The following is a 19,283-nucleotide window of genomic DNA, read 5'->3' on the forward strand; positions in this document are numbered from 1 at the left end:
GATAATCTAAAATGTATGAGGTAAAAGACACTCATTATTCTCCCAGTTTTCAAGATTTTATTTACTGAAGGCCTTGATTTTTATCAACAGCACTGGAATATACTGCATCTCCTAAAACATAAATTTCGGTAGCATTCTTCAAGCATAGCCCAAATGTGTGGCAGTGAGTCAGAGTAAACACCAGATTGGTTTATGAAGTCCACATCCCAAAAAAAAGAAGTCACAAAGAAAACTTCTGTTTACTCCTCCTCAGAGCTTGCTTGACGTCCTTATTCCTCAAGCTGTATATGAGAGGATTCAACATGGGAATGACGATTGTGTAAAATATGGACACTATTTTACTCTGTTCCATGGAGGAGGCAGCACTTGGCTGTGCATACATGAAGAAAACAGTACCAAAGAACAGGCACACTCCAGTTAGGTGAGAAGCACACGTGGAGAAGGCTTTCTGACGACCCTGCACTGTGCGAATCTTCAAGATGGTTGAGATGATGTAGATGTAGGAAACCAAAACAATCAGGAAGGTACTGACAATAATGGAGCCACATAACCCAAGAAGAACCAACTGGTTTATAAATGTGTCTGAACATGAGAGGGACAAGAGTGGAGGAACATCACAGAAAAAGTCATTGATCTCATTGGACCCACAGAAGGACAACTTGAAGGTCATGGTTGTTTGAGTGACAGCATTCACTATACCCCATGAATAGGACCCTGACACTAACAGTCCACAGACACGGTGAGACATGTTCACAGAGTAGAGAAGAGGGTTACAGATTGCAACAAAGCGGTCATAGGCCATGGCGGCCAGGAGGAAAGCCTCTGTGGTACCAAAAAGAGACAAGAAAAAGAACTGAGCAGCACACTCACCAAAGGACACTGTATGGTCCTGCTTCAGGCAGTTCACCAAAGCCCTCGGTGCAATTGTGGAAGAATAGCAAATGTCCAAAAAGGAGAGGCTCTGGAGGAAAGCATACATTGGAGTGTGGAGGTATACATCTGCCCTTATAATTACAATCATGCCAAAATTTCCCACTACAGCAATAATGTACAACACCAAAAAAATCAGGAAGAGAATCATCTGCATTTCTGGACTTCCTCTAAATCCAAGTAGTACAAACTCTGAGATATGTGTAAAATTTGCCATGGTACTTATAAGTGAAGCAGGAGAGATAAGACAGAAGGAATAGATACGTAAAAAATTTGCAGGCCTAAAATAATAAAATTAAAATTGAGACCCTAATGAGTCATTAAGAATGTTCTGTTGATGATCTTACCATTATGGCTTGGTCTACAGTTTTCCATGAAAAGAGCATACCATGAAAAGAGCAAAGGTTCTGCTGTTGGGGAAGGGAATAAAAAAATACACATTAACATACAGTCAGCATCTATGAACACATTAACATATTAATCAATTCATCTTATCAATATTACATGGTTTTCTGTAATCCCAGCTCTTTGGGAGGTTGGAAGGTAGAGATAGGAAGATCACAGCTGAAAACTAGCCCAGGCAAAGATAATTACTAAACTCTACCTCAAGGAACAAACCATGGTGGCACATATTTATAATTATAGCTACACAGGAGATGTAGTAGGAGATCATGATCACAGACTTTCGCAGATAGAACACAGGATTCTATCTGAAAATAACTGAAAAATCAGACTGGAAGATCACACAAGAGGTAGAACAATAGAGCCAAGCAAAAAGAAAACCCTGAATTTAATTCCCAGTACTTTCAATATTCATAATTATCACTGTATATTTAGAAATTTATTTCTGATCCATTTCAAGTCATTTCTATATTTACATCACCAATTTTTAATACTAAATTATCAAAGCAAAAAGACCCAGCATTGTGGTTCAGTGGTATTTGTCTCATATATTCACAGCCATGGAATCAATCTTTATTGCCACAAAAGCACAAAATTAGACATGAAGATAATATGAAGTATAACTATTGAGTCAATTTTGTTATTGTATGAACGGTGAATATTATATGAACAAAGGTAAGAATGATGGCAAGTGACACTGTATCTATAAAATCAAGTCATTAATCCCGAGCCAAAACTCTCTGTAAATGTCCTGTTCTAACCAATTATCTCAAATGTAAAAAATTATCTTTAGACTTAAAATAAACATTGGTTATATTATAGTTCTATAGAACATAAATGCAAAGTAAATCTTTGTGGAACACAATTTAGTGGCAATTTCCTTTTTGATGTGTTTAATTGAGAATTCCTTTGCTTTTTAAACTTCTAAATGCCACTTGCATGCTTTGGCCTATGTTTCCTCTCTTTTTAAAGCCAGCAGCTTGCAATCTTCCCTTTTGGTTTTAGTCTCTCTGATTCTTCTCTCCAAACATCTTACCTTCCACTTAGACTCATGCGATGACATTGGATCTTTGCAGAAAAATCACAATAATCTCATCTCCTCATACATAATGATCTTGTCCACAGATTCTTCTTCAAAATGTAAAAATAAATTAATACATGCATACATACATGCATAAACGGGGAACTGGTGGCACATGCCTATACTCCTATCTCCTCAGGAGACTGAGGATTTCATTTCAAACACAGCCAGGGCAGGAAAGTTCATGAGCTTCATTTACAATTAACCATCAGAAATCCAGAAGTAGTACTGTGGCTCAACCTAGTTGAGCACTAGCCTTGAGTTGAAGAGGTCAGGGACAGCACTCAGGCCCCATGACTGACAAAAATAAAAAGGAAATAGATGCAAAAGTTTCATAAATTAGTGTATGAACACATTGCAGTCAGTATTCATCCTACCACATGTCTATTGGACTTATTTTTAACAAGTTGATAGAATATTGTTAAAATATAAAAGGAACACTATAATATAGAATAAGGTTGTAAAGCAAATTAGAAATTCTACTCCTTGAACCTATCAAACTATCATCAAAGTATTATACACAAAACAACCAAGATATAATGAAGCAGACCATCCTAAAACTAGTTGAAGTTGTGTAAGATAGGATGTTGTTGTAGGTTAGACGTCTACTTATGGGCTATAAAATATAGGATATATAAATATAAAATATAAATATATATGTATATAAACATATAAATATTAATATAAATAAATGGTATAAAAATATATAAAATATAAGTATAGTCACAGTGCATATATGTATGTGCAAATATGTCAATGTGCATTGTATGGGTATATGTGCATGGGTGTACATGCAGATATGTCTAAATTTTGTGCACATGAATTATTGCCATTTGAAAAATTTCTCAAAAAAAAAAAGAAAAATTTCTCACCTAGTTCTGTAATATATACAAGCTAGAAATAAACACACCTGCTGTGGGAAATGTAAATGTCATTTTACATGTCATTCTTTATTTAGAATAAATGAAAACTAACATGGATATTTTATTAACTATACCATGTTAATTATAAATCATATTACCAGTTCAATGGTTCTTCTTTTATTTTCTCACAGAATAAGTGTAAATACAGAAGTTGAAGTCATGGAATTTTCAGACTATATGGTCAGACCTCCCTGCTGCCAAATGTACTCTGTTATAATTGAATAGATTATTCCTGATGTACATGACATTTTTTGTCTTAAAAGTAGAGAGTAGACAAGATGTAGATAACTCCCACACAAGCAATAAATGCCCCTATTTTATCAAAAAGCCATTTTTTTCCTGGAAGAGTTAATGTCACAAAATCTCACAAAAAAGACAATGTTACCAACAATAAAGGTAATTATGCACCTCATTTTTGATAGACTGAGGAGGTGACATTCATGGAAACAGAGTTCAGTTTTAAGTGCTTTTAAGATACTTACAATTGTGCTATAGAAATTTATTTTTAAATGCAGATCATAGAATTCTGAAATAAACCTAGTATTTACTGGACAATTGTTGTTTAATCAGTAAGGGCCATCTTCTAATAATAGTGATTTTCACAAATGAGTTTGAGAGCAGCATGTCTATTGCTCATGATTATAATTCTAGCTATTCAGGAAGCAGAAATCTGAACATCAGTGTTTGAAGCCAATGAAGACAACCTGGTAAGTCTGACAGAATCATATCTCCAATTAACCAGTATAAAGCTGGAATTGGAGCTGTGGCTCAAATGAGAAAGTACAAGCTGAAACAAAGCAACAAATAAATAAATGTGAGTGATGAGAATACCAGGCCCAGTACCAGCAATACAAAGGACATTTAGAAATGTGCAAAATTCCTGTGGGAAAGAAAGTAAAAGGAATAAAAGGAAAATTACTGAGTTTTTACCTAATTCCTAATATGTTCTCTTCGCTCTAACTTTCAATTTGTCATTATTTTTAATATACTGAGCTTTAGATCAGTAACACTAATATTGCTTTATGCTTTTATGTATTATTTTTTTAGATTGTTGTTTTGTTTTGAAACATTCACCTCACTTGTTAGAATTTTACTGTCTTAGTGGTAAAGCACTGCAAAAGAAGCTCAAGGACAGTATCCAGGCCCAGAGTTCAAATTTCAGTCTGATTTTTGATGTTGTTTGTTAAAGTATTTACTTTGTTCTTAAGGTGACTATGTGTATTTTGCTGTAAGTTCTAACTTTAACACTGTAAGTACTTGGGAATTTTTTTAATGTGAATGTAATTTTAATGTGAATTTATAATCTGAATATAATTTATAATGTGAATATAAAAAAGAATTTCACTGTCTTAGGAGATAACAAATGTAGAAACTGCTCAAAATGTGATAGGTGAGTTTTGTAACAGAAAACACATGCATATTACTTTATAAAAACAAACACTGAGAATCTTCATATGCATAAATAAGCCAAGAAATATTCATTGTTAACAGAATTACCTTTATTCAGTGTGTCTATTCTATTTCTTCTATTTGTGGAGATAAGGGAAAAAAAATCCAATAACACATTATTCTCAGATATGACAATACTTGTAAGTGTTTTTAGATGAATAACACAAAAACATACTCTTCAATTGATGGTGTGAAAAGTTAATGTAATATTGCAAAACGTGCACTGGATTCTAAATCAAGAAAATTATTTCTAGTCCTATTCTGAGAATAGGCCAATGAGAAATTTGAACAGTGTGCTTGTGATTCCATATTTTAGACTGATATGTCTCATGCTAGGCAAGATTCAAAGTGCTGCATAAATTTGGTCTCATTTGAACTCTATGCAAACTATGCAATGTATGTGTTGTAATGAGTCACATTTTATAGAAAGCACACTTAGGAGAGTTAGATATTTTGTCAAAATACACACTACTGAGCATTTGTAGCCTGAGAATTAAGCTCCAAAATTCAAAGTGACTATGTAGACCAGAAAATAAAATATTCATACTTCTAAATTCTGCTTTTATTTTCAGAAATAAAATATTCTGCTTGGAGGTTTACAAAACCAAAGCATTTTTTATTTTAATGGCAGTTGTTAATTTTGCATCAGTGACTAGAGCTAAATAGTCATGTAGATATTATTGAGTGCCCAAAGATAGCCAATGTCATAGAACTATGATATTGACTCATGTCAGTAATAAGACACAGTGAGTACACTCTAGAGCTTACCACTGGGAACTCGACTGTGAGAAGCCTGAGATCAAATACTTTGTAGCTATACACTCTCAAACCAATGGTTCAATTTCCCATATTTTAGAAGGCTGATCTGTCAAACATGGGTGATTATAGAGTGTGAGTTTTGAGGACTAACACATTTCACAGAAAAAAAATATTTAGAAAAGTACTGGCATATAATAACACTGAAAACACTGCTTATTAATACTATGATTGGGAATCCCTATTGCCCAATGCTTTTTCTTTCTTTCTCTCATAACAAGGGCCTCATGTTCAGCTTGCTTGCCCAACTGGCATTCTACCACTTGATCCACACAACCAATCCAGCTTTTTGCTAGTTATTCCTGGAATTGATGGAGTCTCCTAGACTTTTCTACCCAGACTACAATCCTCTCTACCTCAGCTAAGAAGCTAGGATTATGTCTGCCAGTGCTATTTTACTTGAACTTTGCCATGCTCAGAGATACATGGAGAGTTCTTCAGATTGGTATTTCTTCCTGCTTTAATAGAAGTTATATTAAGTTTATCAAATTGTCTACAGGGTCTTGGAAGATACAAAAGGAACCCTCACCTATGTGTTTTGTGCACTTTCCTTTCCTTCCAGCAGACTCTCGGGTGCTTCCCCAACTCTGTGGACTCACACCCAGAGTCTCCACAGCACAATTTTGTAAGAGACAATAGTGAGAATTATAGCAGTTCCTTTAGCGTTGGTCATCTGAGATTTATTCCCCAAGGTTCTGCTTTAACAAAAGTGGTTTGAGTCAGTTAATACTGCAAATTGGTCAGGAGACACAAGGAAGTCCCAGAGAAAATATTTGCTAGCAAAACAAAACTAAATTCAAAATTGTAATACCTACTCTGAAAAAAATAAGTCGATACTAATTGTACATTTTTGAGGCTACAGATTATAATGTAATTTAGTAGCATCCACTATAGGCCCATGATCATTGATCACAAATAGATCTGACAGATAACAATCAAATCTAACCACTATTGATCAGGTTAACTTCTCCGGTGACAATAAGTCCAAGGGAAGAAATAAATGCACACATACATTTTGTAATACAATTTACATTATGTTTTTATAAGCCAGTGTAACAATTACACAAGTGATGCTGTGACTCAGTGGGTAGGATGGCAGCTTTGAGTTGAAGAGCTAAGGGACAGTGCCCAGGCCCAGAGTTCAAGCCTCACGATTGAAAAAAAAAAAATTAATTCCACAGAGTACTTTCAAAGTGCTCCATCAGGGCTAACATATTTTGCATATCTTTGCTGTTTTATAAAATTGGGTGTAATAAAATTTGTTGCATATAAATGAGCGTTACTACAACTTTTATATCATTGTGATGTGTTTATGTCTATATAATTAAGATTGCCTTTGTCTCTTTAATTTTGAAATCTGGTTTTTCAGCTAAGAGAACTGATATACCTGCTTGCTTTAGGGCTTTATTTTTATTTATTTATTGTTTTTTTTTTCCAGTCCAGGGCAATGAAATTCAGAGCTTGAGCACTATCTTGGGCTTTCCTTAAGGCTAGTACTCTATCACTTCAGCCACAGCACCAGTTCCAGCTTTTCTATTTATGTGGTACTGAGGAATCAAACCTGGGTCTTTGTGCATGTTAGGCAAGCACTCTACCACTAGGCTAAACTCCTAGCCCCTGGGACTTTATTTTCTTGAAAAAAAAAATTTCCCCTTTTCATTTCACATTGTGCTTGTCTTTGTAAGATTTCGCCTGAACTCAGGGCTTGGGCATTGACCTTAGGCTTTCTCAAGGCTAGAGCTCTACCACTTAAGCCACAGAATCATTTCTGGCTTTTTTCTATGTATGTGGTACCAAGAAATTAAATCCAGGTCTTCAGCCTGGATTTTGAATTTTGTCTTTTTGGTAATGAATTTAACATTGATTTTACATCATATTTCAAATGCCATGTTTAACAAACAAGTAATCAAGAAGGGAATCTCTATATACAATTACCAGCACTTAGTTTTTAGAACATAATCAAAATTAGGCTAAGGGTTTGTATATCATAGATACATATTAAACAATGTAATAAAACATTATATCTATAGAGTCATAGGTTTTTATGTCTACGTAGTTGTGTTGATCTCCAATACCATGTCCATAGCATTGGGTATACAACTATTGAGTCCTCACTCTTGTATTGTTTGGATCTAATAGCCACATATTAAGGATACCATGTGCCTTTTGTTCCTTTGGTCTTGACTTGTCTCACTCAACATGATTCATTCTAGCTTCATCTACTTCCCTGCAAATGCCATTATTTTATCTTGTCTGTTGGTATGTAGAATTCCATTATATATATATATATATATAATCTCACATTTTCTATACCCATTCATCTGCAGTAGGGCATCTGGATTGTTTCCATCACCTGGCTATTGTGAATAGTGCAGAGATAAACATAGCTGAGCAGGTGTCTTTATCATATCTTGGATTATGATGATCAGGACAGATGCCTAGAAGTGGTATGGTGGGATCGTAGAGAAGGTCAATTTTTAGTTCTTTAAGAAACCTCCACACTGCTTTCCAGAGTGGCTGAACTAGTTTACAATCCCACCAGCAGTGCAGTAGGGTTCCATTTTCTCCACAACCCCGCCAGCAACTGTCATTGTCTGAGTTCAAAATCTTGGCCATTCTTGTTGGGGTAAGGTGGTATCTTAAGGTTGTTTTTATTTGCATTTCCTTTATGACCATGGATGATGCACATTTTTTCATATACTTTTCTGCCATTTTAATCTCTTCTTTTGATAAGTTCCCTTGCCCATTCAGTGAATGGTTTGTTGGGTTTGGGGGGGATTCGTTTCTTGAGTTCCCTGTAGATACTGGATATTAAACATTTGTCAGATGTATTACTGGTAAATATCTTTTCCCAGTTGGTTGGCTGTCTCTCTACTTTTTGGCTATGATTTTTTCTGTGCAGGAAGTTTTTATTTTTAGGTAGTCCCATTTATCGAGTCTCTCTCCAATCTGTTGTGACCCTGGGATTCTGTTCAGGAATCTTTTGCCTGTGCCTATGAGTTCCAATGTCTCTCCTACTCTGTCATGAAGCAGTTTCACAGTTTCCGGTCTGACATTGAGGTCTTTGATCCATGTTGAGTTAAAGCTTGTGCATGGTGAAAGGCTAGGGTCAATTTTTAGTTTTCTGCATGTGGCTGCCCAGTTTTGCCAGCACCAATAATTGAATAGACTATGTTTGTTCTACTGTATATCTTTGGCTCCTTTGTCAAATACAAGTTGACCAGTCAATGTCTTTTGAATGGATTGAGAACATCAAAACTTGGAATAATTGTTTACTTAAGGTTTGATAATAACTCCTTGCATTTTGTTCTTGGAGCGGTTTACTTTTCTCTTTCTCTTCTTTGTGTATCTGCTCATACAGTGAGATCTATTTTTTCTTGCATTTTCATGGTCATGTTAATCTCTCTTATTTTTCAGACTTATTTATCTTCTGTGGTGTTGATTAAATGGAAATGGTTAGGAATTCTTTATTTGTCTTATGGGGAATTTTTATTTTTCTTCAGTTATAAAAAATAACTTTGCTGAATAAAGTAATGTAGAGGTCCCCCCTTCCAGGGTTTAAAATACATTATTTTAACCTTCTTTATTTTCAGGGTTTCTACTGAGAAATCTGTATTCTGATTATTTTGCCTTTATAAGTGACTTGGTGCTTCAATGTAATATCATGTATTTTATGCCTAATGATTTCATTTCTAATAATCCCTATGTTTTTCTAGTCTTAACTGTTTTGAGTACTTAAAGCCTCTAATAGCTAGAGGAGTATTTCAGAAAATCTGACAGTTATTCATGGTAACTTCAAATTCAGACAATATTCTTAAAATCATTCTTTTTATTTCTTTTGTGTTTTATTCACTTGACTCCTGCTCATGCCACACTGATGTGTGAAATTGTTGTCATGTAGATTTTATTTCTGTATTTCTTGTGTTTCTGTGCTGAGATTTGGACATCTGAAACAAAGAATGGTTATGCATTTAACCACCAGGATAGTAGTTTGTTCCTTAACCTAGAGAGAGATATATAGCCAAATATTTGCAAATACAGTGTCTGTACACTGTAGCTATTCAGTAGGTCTGAAAATCTAGTTTAAATCAAAGAAAACTAGAGTTTCTTGTAGAAAGAAAAATCAGGTATTTGCCTCCAGATGCTTTATTACAGAAGCTTCCCTTTTCTGTGCACTGGTAACTGCAGCTGGAGAGAGTGATCTTTACAGCCTGTGCTTCATGCTGATTTCTCTTGTTCCACAATAATGTGCCCCAATAATAGGTTCTCAGGGACAACAAATACCCAAGCTTCAGGGTGTCACCAAGTGTACTGACGATTAAATGACATAGAAAAAAATCGAGTTAAACACTGGCAGAGAGAGAAATGGGAAACTAAGACTTCCTGCTGATCTCAGGGCTGTCAGATCCTTCTCCCAAGTTAACTTCCCTATAGAGAGGAGAAGACTGTACAATAAAATAACAAGAAATAAATCAATAAGTACTTAGAAGGAAAAATGATCACATGGATCTGGGAATGTTGGCTCAGAACTCTCACTCCAGCTAAACAACAAAAGAATGTTGAGATTCAGAGTCCCATATTAATCAATGCTTTCATATTGGTCCAGTAGTTTATCTCCCTCCAACAGAAAGGAATCTGGACATCATAGGATTTGAGAGGGTTGGTATTTAGGTAGATCCACCTGGTACCCAACACATAGTGCCAGGAGGTGGGTCTAGAATATTCTTGCTGGCTACAGGCTAGGTACAATTTCTATCTCCTATGATCCTCCACCAATGGGACACATTCCTTTCTAAGTAGGGCTGGGTCTCTATTCAGTATGCCTTTCATTGCTGGAGCTCTCTGGTACTTATTTCTCAACCAAACCCTGCAGGATCGTCTTCATGACCTTCTCTCATGGCTATCTCCACCCCAAAGCCCCAAAGGATGTGGTAAAACTTCTAGAAACTTAATTGTTCCTTGATTTCAAGTCTCCAGACTAGTGTAGTCCTAATTGGTTTGTCTGTTTTTTTTCTTCTTTGGTGGTGGGGCTTGAACTCTTGGCCTGGACTCTGTCCCTGTTCCTGAACTCTTCAGCTCAAGGCTGGTGCTCTACCACCAAAGCCACAGTGCCAGTTTCAGTTTCTGGTGGTTAAGTGGAAATAAGAATATCACAAACTTTTGTGCCTGGTTGGCTTCAGATCCTCAGATCTGAACCTTCTGAAGTAGCTAGGATTATAGGCATGAGCCACTGATACCTGGGTAGATTAGTCTTAATCAGCATATCTATAACCTTTCTATCATATGACTAAAATGTCTTTTATCACCGATGTTAGCCTTCTACACCAGAGAACACTCACAAAATCCTACACTTGTTTATGGCTTTAAGAAAGTGTAGGATTATTCTGTAGTAGAATTACCAGTCTTTCACCAGGGCTACCTAGTTTACCTTGTAATTGTGTCTTTAGTTTACCCATACCCTTAGAGTTTAGGGTTTTTTTTTCAACTTTTACTCTTTAAACTTTTTGTTTCTCCAAGCTTTAGTAATCCTTTTACCTCCCTCGGGATTCCTGATATTTCTTTTCTCTTGCATTTTTTTCCTCCATTACCTGTCTCTTTTCATTCAAGAGGTCAACGTGGAGGATACTTCTATTCCACCCTTTTATCCTGACCATCCCCTTGGTGAGCTGAGACAGAGATGGAAAAATGTCACAGACTTTATCTGTTGAATACAGTTTACTTTATTGGGACGTAATTCGAACTGAAATTGAATAACAGGTTGGCTTCTGTGAATGATTGAAGTTTGTTGCTTAGCAATAAGGGCATAGTCAAGACAGGGTACAATTTACTTGCAGACAAACTTGGTTGCACCTCACATTTCAGTAAAAATGTGTCCTATTGTCTTATTTATCCTAGTCAAACAACCAATTCCTTTGGCTCATCCTCTAATAATTCCTTTGGCTCATCATCAATCTAATTTTAATTATACTCTAAAATCTAAGTGCCAGTGATTGCATATAGGGATTCCCTTCTTGAGTACTTGTTTGTTAAATACATCATTTGAAATATGGTGTAATAAATTTTTTAAATAAAAAAATACACGGAAAAAAAACTATGGATCGAGCAGTGACATAACTTTTCAGCCACCATCATGGAGAATCTGCTTGATTATACAGAATGTGTAATTTCTCAATGGCAATTCAATTTAATGATTCATGTTCATATTTATTATTTTGCTTAAGTTAAATTACAGTACTAAAACAACTAGAATATATGATATCAGTGGATAAAAATGGAGTCTTCATGAAATCAGACAAATCAATCAATTCAGATTTCAGGCATCAGAGATAGTTCCACACACAACAAATTGTTGAGGGAGAAATGAATCACTGAAGAAATAAAAGAAATCTAAAAGGTTTTAAAAATGAAAACATAACCTATCAGGAGTGTGCTCTCAAACAGGATTAAGGATTATTTTTAACTGCCTCTACAGTATTGTATTTTGTATCTTGCAGTATTTTGTATTTTGCTTCTCTCACATCTTCAAGATTGTCCTATATTGTTTTGTGGCATTTGACCATTGAATATTTATATATTAAATACCACATCACATTATCATTATTATTCTTTTATCCCATTGTATGGATGTAATACAACTTACTTAGCCACTCACCGGTTGAAGACATCATGGTTGCTCCCAGTTTCAAGCAAGTATGCATAAACTGACATAAATTCTCTTGCAGCATTTTGTGTGAATACATTTTGTGTGTGTGTTTGTTGTCAAACACATTGAGTCAAGTGCTGGGTTATGTGTCCAAACAAATGTCCACAAGTTCTGCGTTCCTGTCAACACTGATGGAGGAACCTGTGGCTTGGCTTTGTCGTGTCAGCTTTTGATGCTGGCAGTGTTATGGATATCACCATCCTGACTGGTATGCTTTCGATTTGCATTTCCCTCATAAATAATGGTGAAAAGTATCTTGCCAAGATGTCTATCCAGATTTTGGTTTTCAGTTTAATTTCCTATGTTTAAATTGGGCTATTGTCTCATTTTGTTTAAAGAAAGTCTTTAATAAAAGCCAAGCGCTGTGGCTAGCACCTGTAATCCTAGCTGCTTAGGAGACTGAGATCTGAGGATAGAGGTTTAAAGCCATCCTGGGCACTGAAGTCCATGAGACTCTTATCTCCAGTTAACCACCAGAAACCAGAAGTGGTGCTGTGGCTTCAGCAGTAGGTAGGGTGGTAGCCTTGAGCTGAAGAGCTCAGGGACCATGCCCAGGCCCAGAGTTCAAGTCCCACGATCAACAACAACAATAAAAAGAAGAAGCCACATAAAGCCAGAGGCAGGTTTTGGCCTAGATGCTGAATCATTTGTGAACCTGTTAATTATTTTTAAAGATTTTATTAACATTGATTTCTACATCATATTTCAAATGTCATGTTTAACAAACAAGTATTCAAGAAGGAAATCTCTATACATAATCACTGGCACATAAATTTTAGAACATAATTAAAATTAAGCTGAGAGATTGTATGTCATAGATACATAATAACATATGTAACAAAACATGTCTATAGAATATCTAGCCCATCATAGATTTTATATCTATGTAGCTATGTTTATATCTCCAAGACCATATCCATAACCTTGGGTACCCAAATACTGAGTCATCGCTCTTGTACTCTTTGGATCTAATATCCACATATTAAGGATATCACGCACCTTTTTTCCTTTGGTCTTGACTTATCTCACTTTAGGCTGACATCCAAAATAGTTATCATCATATAGGGAGAAATTATAAACACAAGGGAGTAGAGGAACCTGATATTTCCTATGTTGTATATTTTTTTCTTTTATTTCCCTCTACTGTGACACCAAAAATATTTCCAGACAATGTCAAATGTCCCTGGAGAGTAAAATCTTCACCCATTAATGATAAAGAGAAAATGCAAATGCGAGTTCTAGGTGCTGGTGGGAGAAAGCAAGGAGAGAAACTGCAGGGTAGGAGAGATAAGTGGATGTAAGAGATATTAAAAATATAAGAAATAGAAAAGTTTCTAGGTAAGCAATGGGGACTGAAGGAGAGGAAGGAAAAATAACCACTGCTTGGGCAACTGGAGTGACGGTGAATCTTTCATGTAAAGAAAATTCAGCAAGAAGAAATGTAAGAGAAAAAAAAATAAGTTCCACAGGTCTTAGATCTTACTGGGTACAGTATGACTTCTAGTAAATAGATCTAGGAATAAAGTCAAAATGTGAGGTAGACCTGGAAGACAACTGTACCAAACCAGAAAAGGTGTCACTGATTAGGCTACATCAATCATTTAGAACAGCAGTCCAAGCCAGACTAGCACCACCTCGGGCAAAAACGAAAAGCTCATTAGGCTCTAATTCAAATAATGGCTGGGAGCAGTGGTACGAAGCTGTGATCCCAGCTATTTAGGAGAGCACAAATAGGAGAATTGCACACTAGATTAGCCCAGGCATGAAACGATAATCTTGAAACTAACCAATGCAGAAACATACCCTCCACTAGCAGAGTGATTCAAGCGCTGTAGTGCCCGACACCTGCTTAGCAAGCACTTGGTAATGACAGAGGAAAGAAAGATAGCACAAGAAAATGTGTGCACTAACCAGACATGAAAAATCACACAAACCATATAGCTTTATTATATAACATTGTCATTTCAAATAAGACATAAGAAAATCTCAAACCTTATGCTATTTCTTCTTGACATAAGAATCTCAAACGGTTCTTAGGATGTCTTAGTTTCTTGATTGTAATTACTAGTCATCATTCATCTAGGCAGCAGTTCTGAATAAAAATGAAGAGGCAACAAATCTCTGGGATGGAAACCCAAGGAGGTGAGAGAGACAACATGTAGGATTCCAGGGGTTTGTGGAAGAGGTAAAAGAGTTCTGTCATTCTGTCGTTTGTCTCATTCATTCTCAGTATCCATAGTCAGTGAGACGAAAGGCCACGGGACAATATACATTTTCTCTAGAGAAGATGCCTCACATCTATGCTTACCTCCTTTCATTCCTTAAATTTGTTCCCTGGCTGTGTCTAACCAATGTGAATAGATATAGAAACGGAAATTACCTTCCTCGGAGCTAGGGTGCATATTCCTCAAGATGAGACTCGTATTCTAGTCTCCAGCAGCAGGGACCACTCCAGGCCTGGGCTGGGATTGCGGGGGCACCAGGGCTCCCCGTGGCAGCCTCAGCAGCATGGGGCTTATTGAGATCTTGCAGTACATGCATCTCCCATCTAGGGAAAAAAAACCAAGGCACAGGCTTCTAACTCAAACTGTCTTCAAACTATCAACAGGGAAAAATCAGCTCACTACACAGGTGGATATGTAAGATGGAGCAGGCTCATAAAACTCAGATTTTGATTTGTATTGCCTAAAACTCCCCCTACTTCATTTTATTCAATTTGAAGCTGGATATAGGAGAACATCATTCCCTGGGGACCAAATTAGTGTTTACAGGAAGAGGCAACAGGTCTTACCCACAACACTGACAGGAGACATCTTAGTAAGAAAAATATGTCTTCTTTTTTCCAGTCCTAGGGCTTGAACTCAGGGCCTGGGCACTGTCCTTGGACACTTTTTGCTCAAGGTTAACACTCTGCCACCTGAGCCACAGCACCACTACTGGAATTTACTCTATATGTGGTATTGAGGAATCAAACCCAGGGCTTCATGCATGCTAGGTGAGCACTCTACCACTAGACTACCTTCCTGGTCCCGAGACATGTTTTCATTAGAATTAAATGTGTTTTTGTTGTTGTTGTTTTGATTTGGGGAGTATTTTTGGTCAGTAGTGGGGATTGAACTCAGAGCCTGTGCAATGTTCTTGGGTTTTTTTGATCAAGGCTAGCTCTCTACCATAATTCCACTTACAGTTTTCTGGTAGTTAATTAGAAATACAAGTCTCACAGACTTGCTTGTCAGGAGTGGATGTTCGTATGTTTTCATATCTAGTGAGACAATATGGGTATTAATATTTTCAACCCCTACATGCACTTTGGCAACTTTGTGCAGTTACTTTAGGCAGGGAATCTAAGCATAAAGAGCAAGTGATGGCATGCACCCACTACATCTAAAAATAACACACTTACCATCCATGCATGCAATGTAGGATTTGTGATTCTAATCCCAATTCCTCTAAAACAGAAATGGACTGAGTGAGGAAATTGGCAATGATATACTCACACTTGGAGTCGAAAGCTGAGAGCAGAAATTTTTGGTGAGTTGGGAACTATGCTGTTTGGATTTCCTGGGAAGGCCTGAAGAGCAGCATGCTTCCAAACTTCAGTGACACTCTGAAAAATGACCCACACAAACTCAGTTTGTTAGGGTAAAAATGAATTTTGATTAGAGTGGCTTACCGAACCGTGGATAATATGTACAGTCACCAATCCCTGTAAACCAAGTTTTTTCATTCAGTGCTATAGCAGAAATCTTGTCTTTGAGCGCCACCTAGTGTATCTCAGAAGTAACCACAGTCTAAACAGGGCCCAAAAGGGACCCTTAGGCTATGTGCTTAAATGCACTCTTTCCCCATAACAAGGATTCTCCTGGACTTGGCTAAAACTATCCAACCGTGCTAAACATAATGTTTTGTACTCTTTCCTAGCACAAAGATTAGTGAAATGTCAATTTGCTTCAAATCTGAGTTACTCTGGCTAGGATTTGAAGGAATACTCTATCCAGGAAGCTTTTTCAGATTTGTTTCACACTATGTTCTTTACCTATTTTTCTGCAGTTTTCTGGATTCCCAGCCTAAATGAAACAACCTCAGCCAATCTTTTCCATCTCACAGGAAAATTCGCTCAAGTTATTTCCCTGTATGCTTTTGGAAGAGTTCAGGGTGGCTGTGAGTTATGAGATCTCTGTAGTAGGATAGAGAAAGGCTATGGTATGATGGTAGTTTTACACAGAACTAAAGCTACTTTACTGGGAAGATTCTTATGTGCTGATAAGGGCTCCATCCACTGACTATGTTCTAGATCACATACTAATGACCTGTTTCTGCCTGGGCCTCTCAAAAGCCACCTGGAAGACTTGCTATCCTTCCCAGCAGTCCGCAGTGCCAGGTAACACTGAGCCTCAAGAGAAGGGATGGCTGAGCACTTATCAGAGGGAACAGTTGTCTCCACCCTTGTGTGGAAAGAGCTTGAAGGCTCCTCACTCTTTTGTCAGCTCCTCTGAGGCGCACTAACATCTTCCCACATTTTTGGAATATAAAATTATTTATTGACCACTGTTCACCATTATTTACAATAAAGTAAACAATATACAGTTGGGTAACATCTGATTACTACAAAGTTGTTTTTCTGGCTTTTGTGGAACCAGTAACCCAATACTGAAAACAATTGAGCCTGCATGTTAGGAATGAGTTAGGGTAACGAAAAAGCATGCAGGTCAACAATTATAAAATTGTGTCAACTCATTTAAGCCAGCAGGTCCTAAATAGTCAAACTCTCTAACCAGTTGATTTTACATTTCCATGAGCAGAGTCTTAGATAGCTCCTCACTATATTTCTTCTGTAACGCCAACTCTGCTTCAAGCTGCGCAATGCGGCCCTGGGACAGCTGCCTTCCAAGCTCCTGGTTCTCCTGGATAAGCATTTGTCACTTCGCCATTAACTTTTTGCCTGTTTGGCTAATTTTAGTTTTAACCCGTAGTTCAACAACAATCATGAAGTCCACAGTCTTATCAGTACAACTGATATACAGTGTCTCTAAGTCACTGTGCTCAAGGTTAAGAGCGATGAATATTCCAGTTTTTACATTTTACGAGAATTTTACATGTTCAGTTCACGATTTAAAAATCTCTAGGTTTTCAATCCTCCAAATTGTCTGAAGACACAGTGTGCCACAGACTTAAGACTTCTTTTTGTCCCTCTATTTTCTTCAAACAGAAACATTTCTCAAGTGTCTACATGTTCTAGAAGGGGAATTTTTCGGAGGTGGCCTCTTCTTCGGAATAGTCCGATGGCAAATCAGGCCTCTGAAGCAAGGGGAAGGAGAAGAGAGAAAAGCTGAAACATAAGGTTCATTAACCGTTACAAGCTGGATAGTCTAAGAATGTGGCTTTTTTTTTTTGCTCAAAAAGTCTGAGTCTTGGTGTGGAAAAAGTCTGAGTACTTGGCTGACCCACCACAGAGTTCTCACAGTGGGACTGTCAGGGAAGTCTTGACTGGGGTGTATGATTTGTTTACCTATCCGGTGTAAACTTCCAGGCACTCAGTTCATTTGGGGCTTGTTCCAGTTTGTCTTTAGTCTGTTCCAGTTCACCTTTCATTTTGAGGAAAAACAAGTTGATCGCTGGGTCTACCATTGTAGATCTCAGTCGGGCAACATTTGGCTGTTGGACTTGCTTGAGGTAGTGGATTTGAGCAGTACACTCTTGCATCTCTTGTTCCTTAGTTGCTAGCCGCATTACAAGGATGTTTTCTCTTCGTGCAGATTCCTGCTATGACTGCTTTAGTTTTTCTTCAGACTCCCTTAAGCCAGTTACATCATTTGAGTTAAGACCTGTGTACTTGCCCTCCAAAGCATGGACATATGCTACATACTGTTTCCATCTTCATCTCGTGCCATAACTTTGAAGTCTGTTTCACTCAGACAAACCTTTTTAGGAAACGGTTCTTCGTTGGTCATCTTGAATCCTCTCCGGCCCCGGGCCGCACCGCCAGTCACTCAGGCCGAGGCCTCGCCGAACTCTGGCCATTGCTCCCTTTTATTTGTGGGTCTCGATGCCACCTAGTGACCCTGTCTTAAACAACAACAAAATAAAACAGGGGCCAGGGATGTAACACAGTGATATATCATTTGCCTACATATGCAAGGCTCTGGGTCTGATGCCCAACACCTCTAAACAAGCAAAATCTCCGAAACAAAAAACTACCTATGTAAGTATTTTTTTTACACACACACAAACACAAAAAAATTCAAGTGGGTCCTTCAACATAGAAGTTAAAGACAAGTTGTTCTGATTATTTAATGGCCAGAAAAAGTTGCCTTATTAAAAAAAATCTGTTCCTGAATACAGAGGAAATATACCATGGTATTAAATATTCTTTTCTGATAAAGAAAGCAACTACAGAAAGCCTTAATTATATTTGTTCAAAGTAACCAATGCCATTGAGGGGAAAAATACAAACTCAACAACTTCCAATACTACTTTTAAAACCAACATATTAAACTTGATTTTCATTAGAATGTAGTTGTTTCAAACCATTAATTCAAAAAACAAGACTCAGACTTTATATGTGTGTGTGTGTGTGTGTGTGTGTGTGTGTGTATAAATATATATAAAAACAATGCAAACAATTATTGAGCTTCATCTTCTGGACAAGAATGCAAAGTTAGTCTCTCTTCATAAAAAGCAATTGCAATCTTAGGACGCTTCATATTTGCCTCTTTTGCCAGCACCAAGTCAGCTTCATCTTTCCATTTCATGAGAAACATCAATTCTCCACTACTGTCTGCGGCACCAATTATTCGTTCAGGATCTAGACCTCTAGCAAAGCCCCTTGGTTTGTCCACAGTATCTCTTTTTTTCTTTGATTTGCTGTCATCAGATTCACTGCCTGATAAAGATTTTCTTTTTGTACCATCCTTTTCTTTACCACTTTGGGAATTAGGAAATGCTTCGATTAATTCTGAACAATCTAAATTTTCTTCAG

At 37.1% G+C, this 19,283-nt stretch overlaps 1 protein-coding gene and 1 pseudogene across 1 annotated transcript; both read right to left on the reverse strand.

Annotated features, from left to right (window-relative positions):
• Window positions 1–220: 220 nt before the first annotated feature.
• On the reverse strand, window positions 221–1,147 carry LOC150057583 (olfactory receptor OR9H1). The gene has a single exon (XM_090339758.1). It carries the CDS (start codon window positions 1,145–1,147, stop codon window positions 221–223), a length of 927 nt encoding a protein of 308 aa, XP_090195884.1.
• Window positions 1,148–17,500: 16,353 nt separating this feature from the next.
• On the reverse strand, window positions 17,501–18,255 carry LOC150057584 (pre-mRNA-splicing regulator WTAP-like; annotated as a pseudogene).
• Window positions 18,256–19,283: the final 1,028 nt, after the last annotated feature.

Source organism: Megascapheus bottae, chromosome 10 (assembly GCF_031878675.1).
Source record: "Megascapheus bottae isolate mThoBot1 chromosome 10, mThoBot2.hap1, whole genome shotgun sequence".
In the NCBI taxonomy this organism is placed as follows: Eukaryota; Metazoa; Chordata; class Mammalia; order Rodentia; family Geomyidae; genus Megascapheus; species Megascapheus bottae.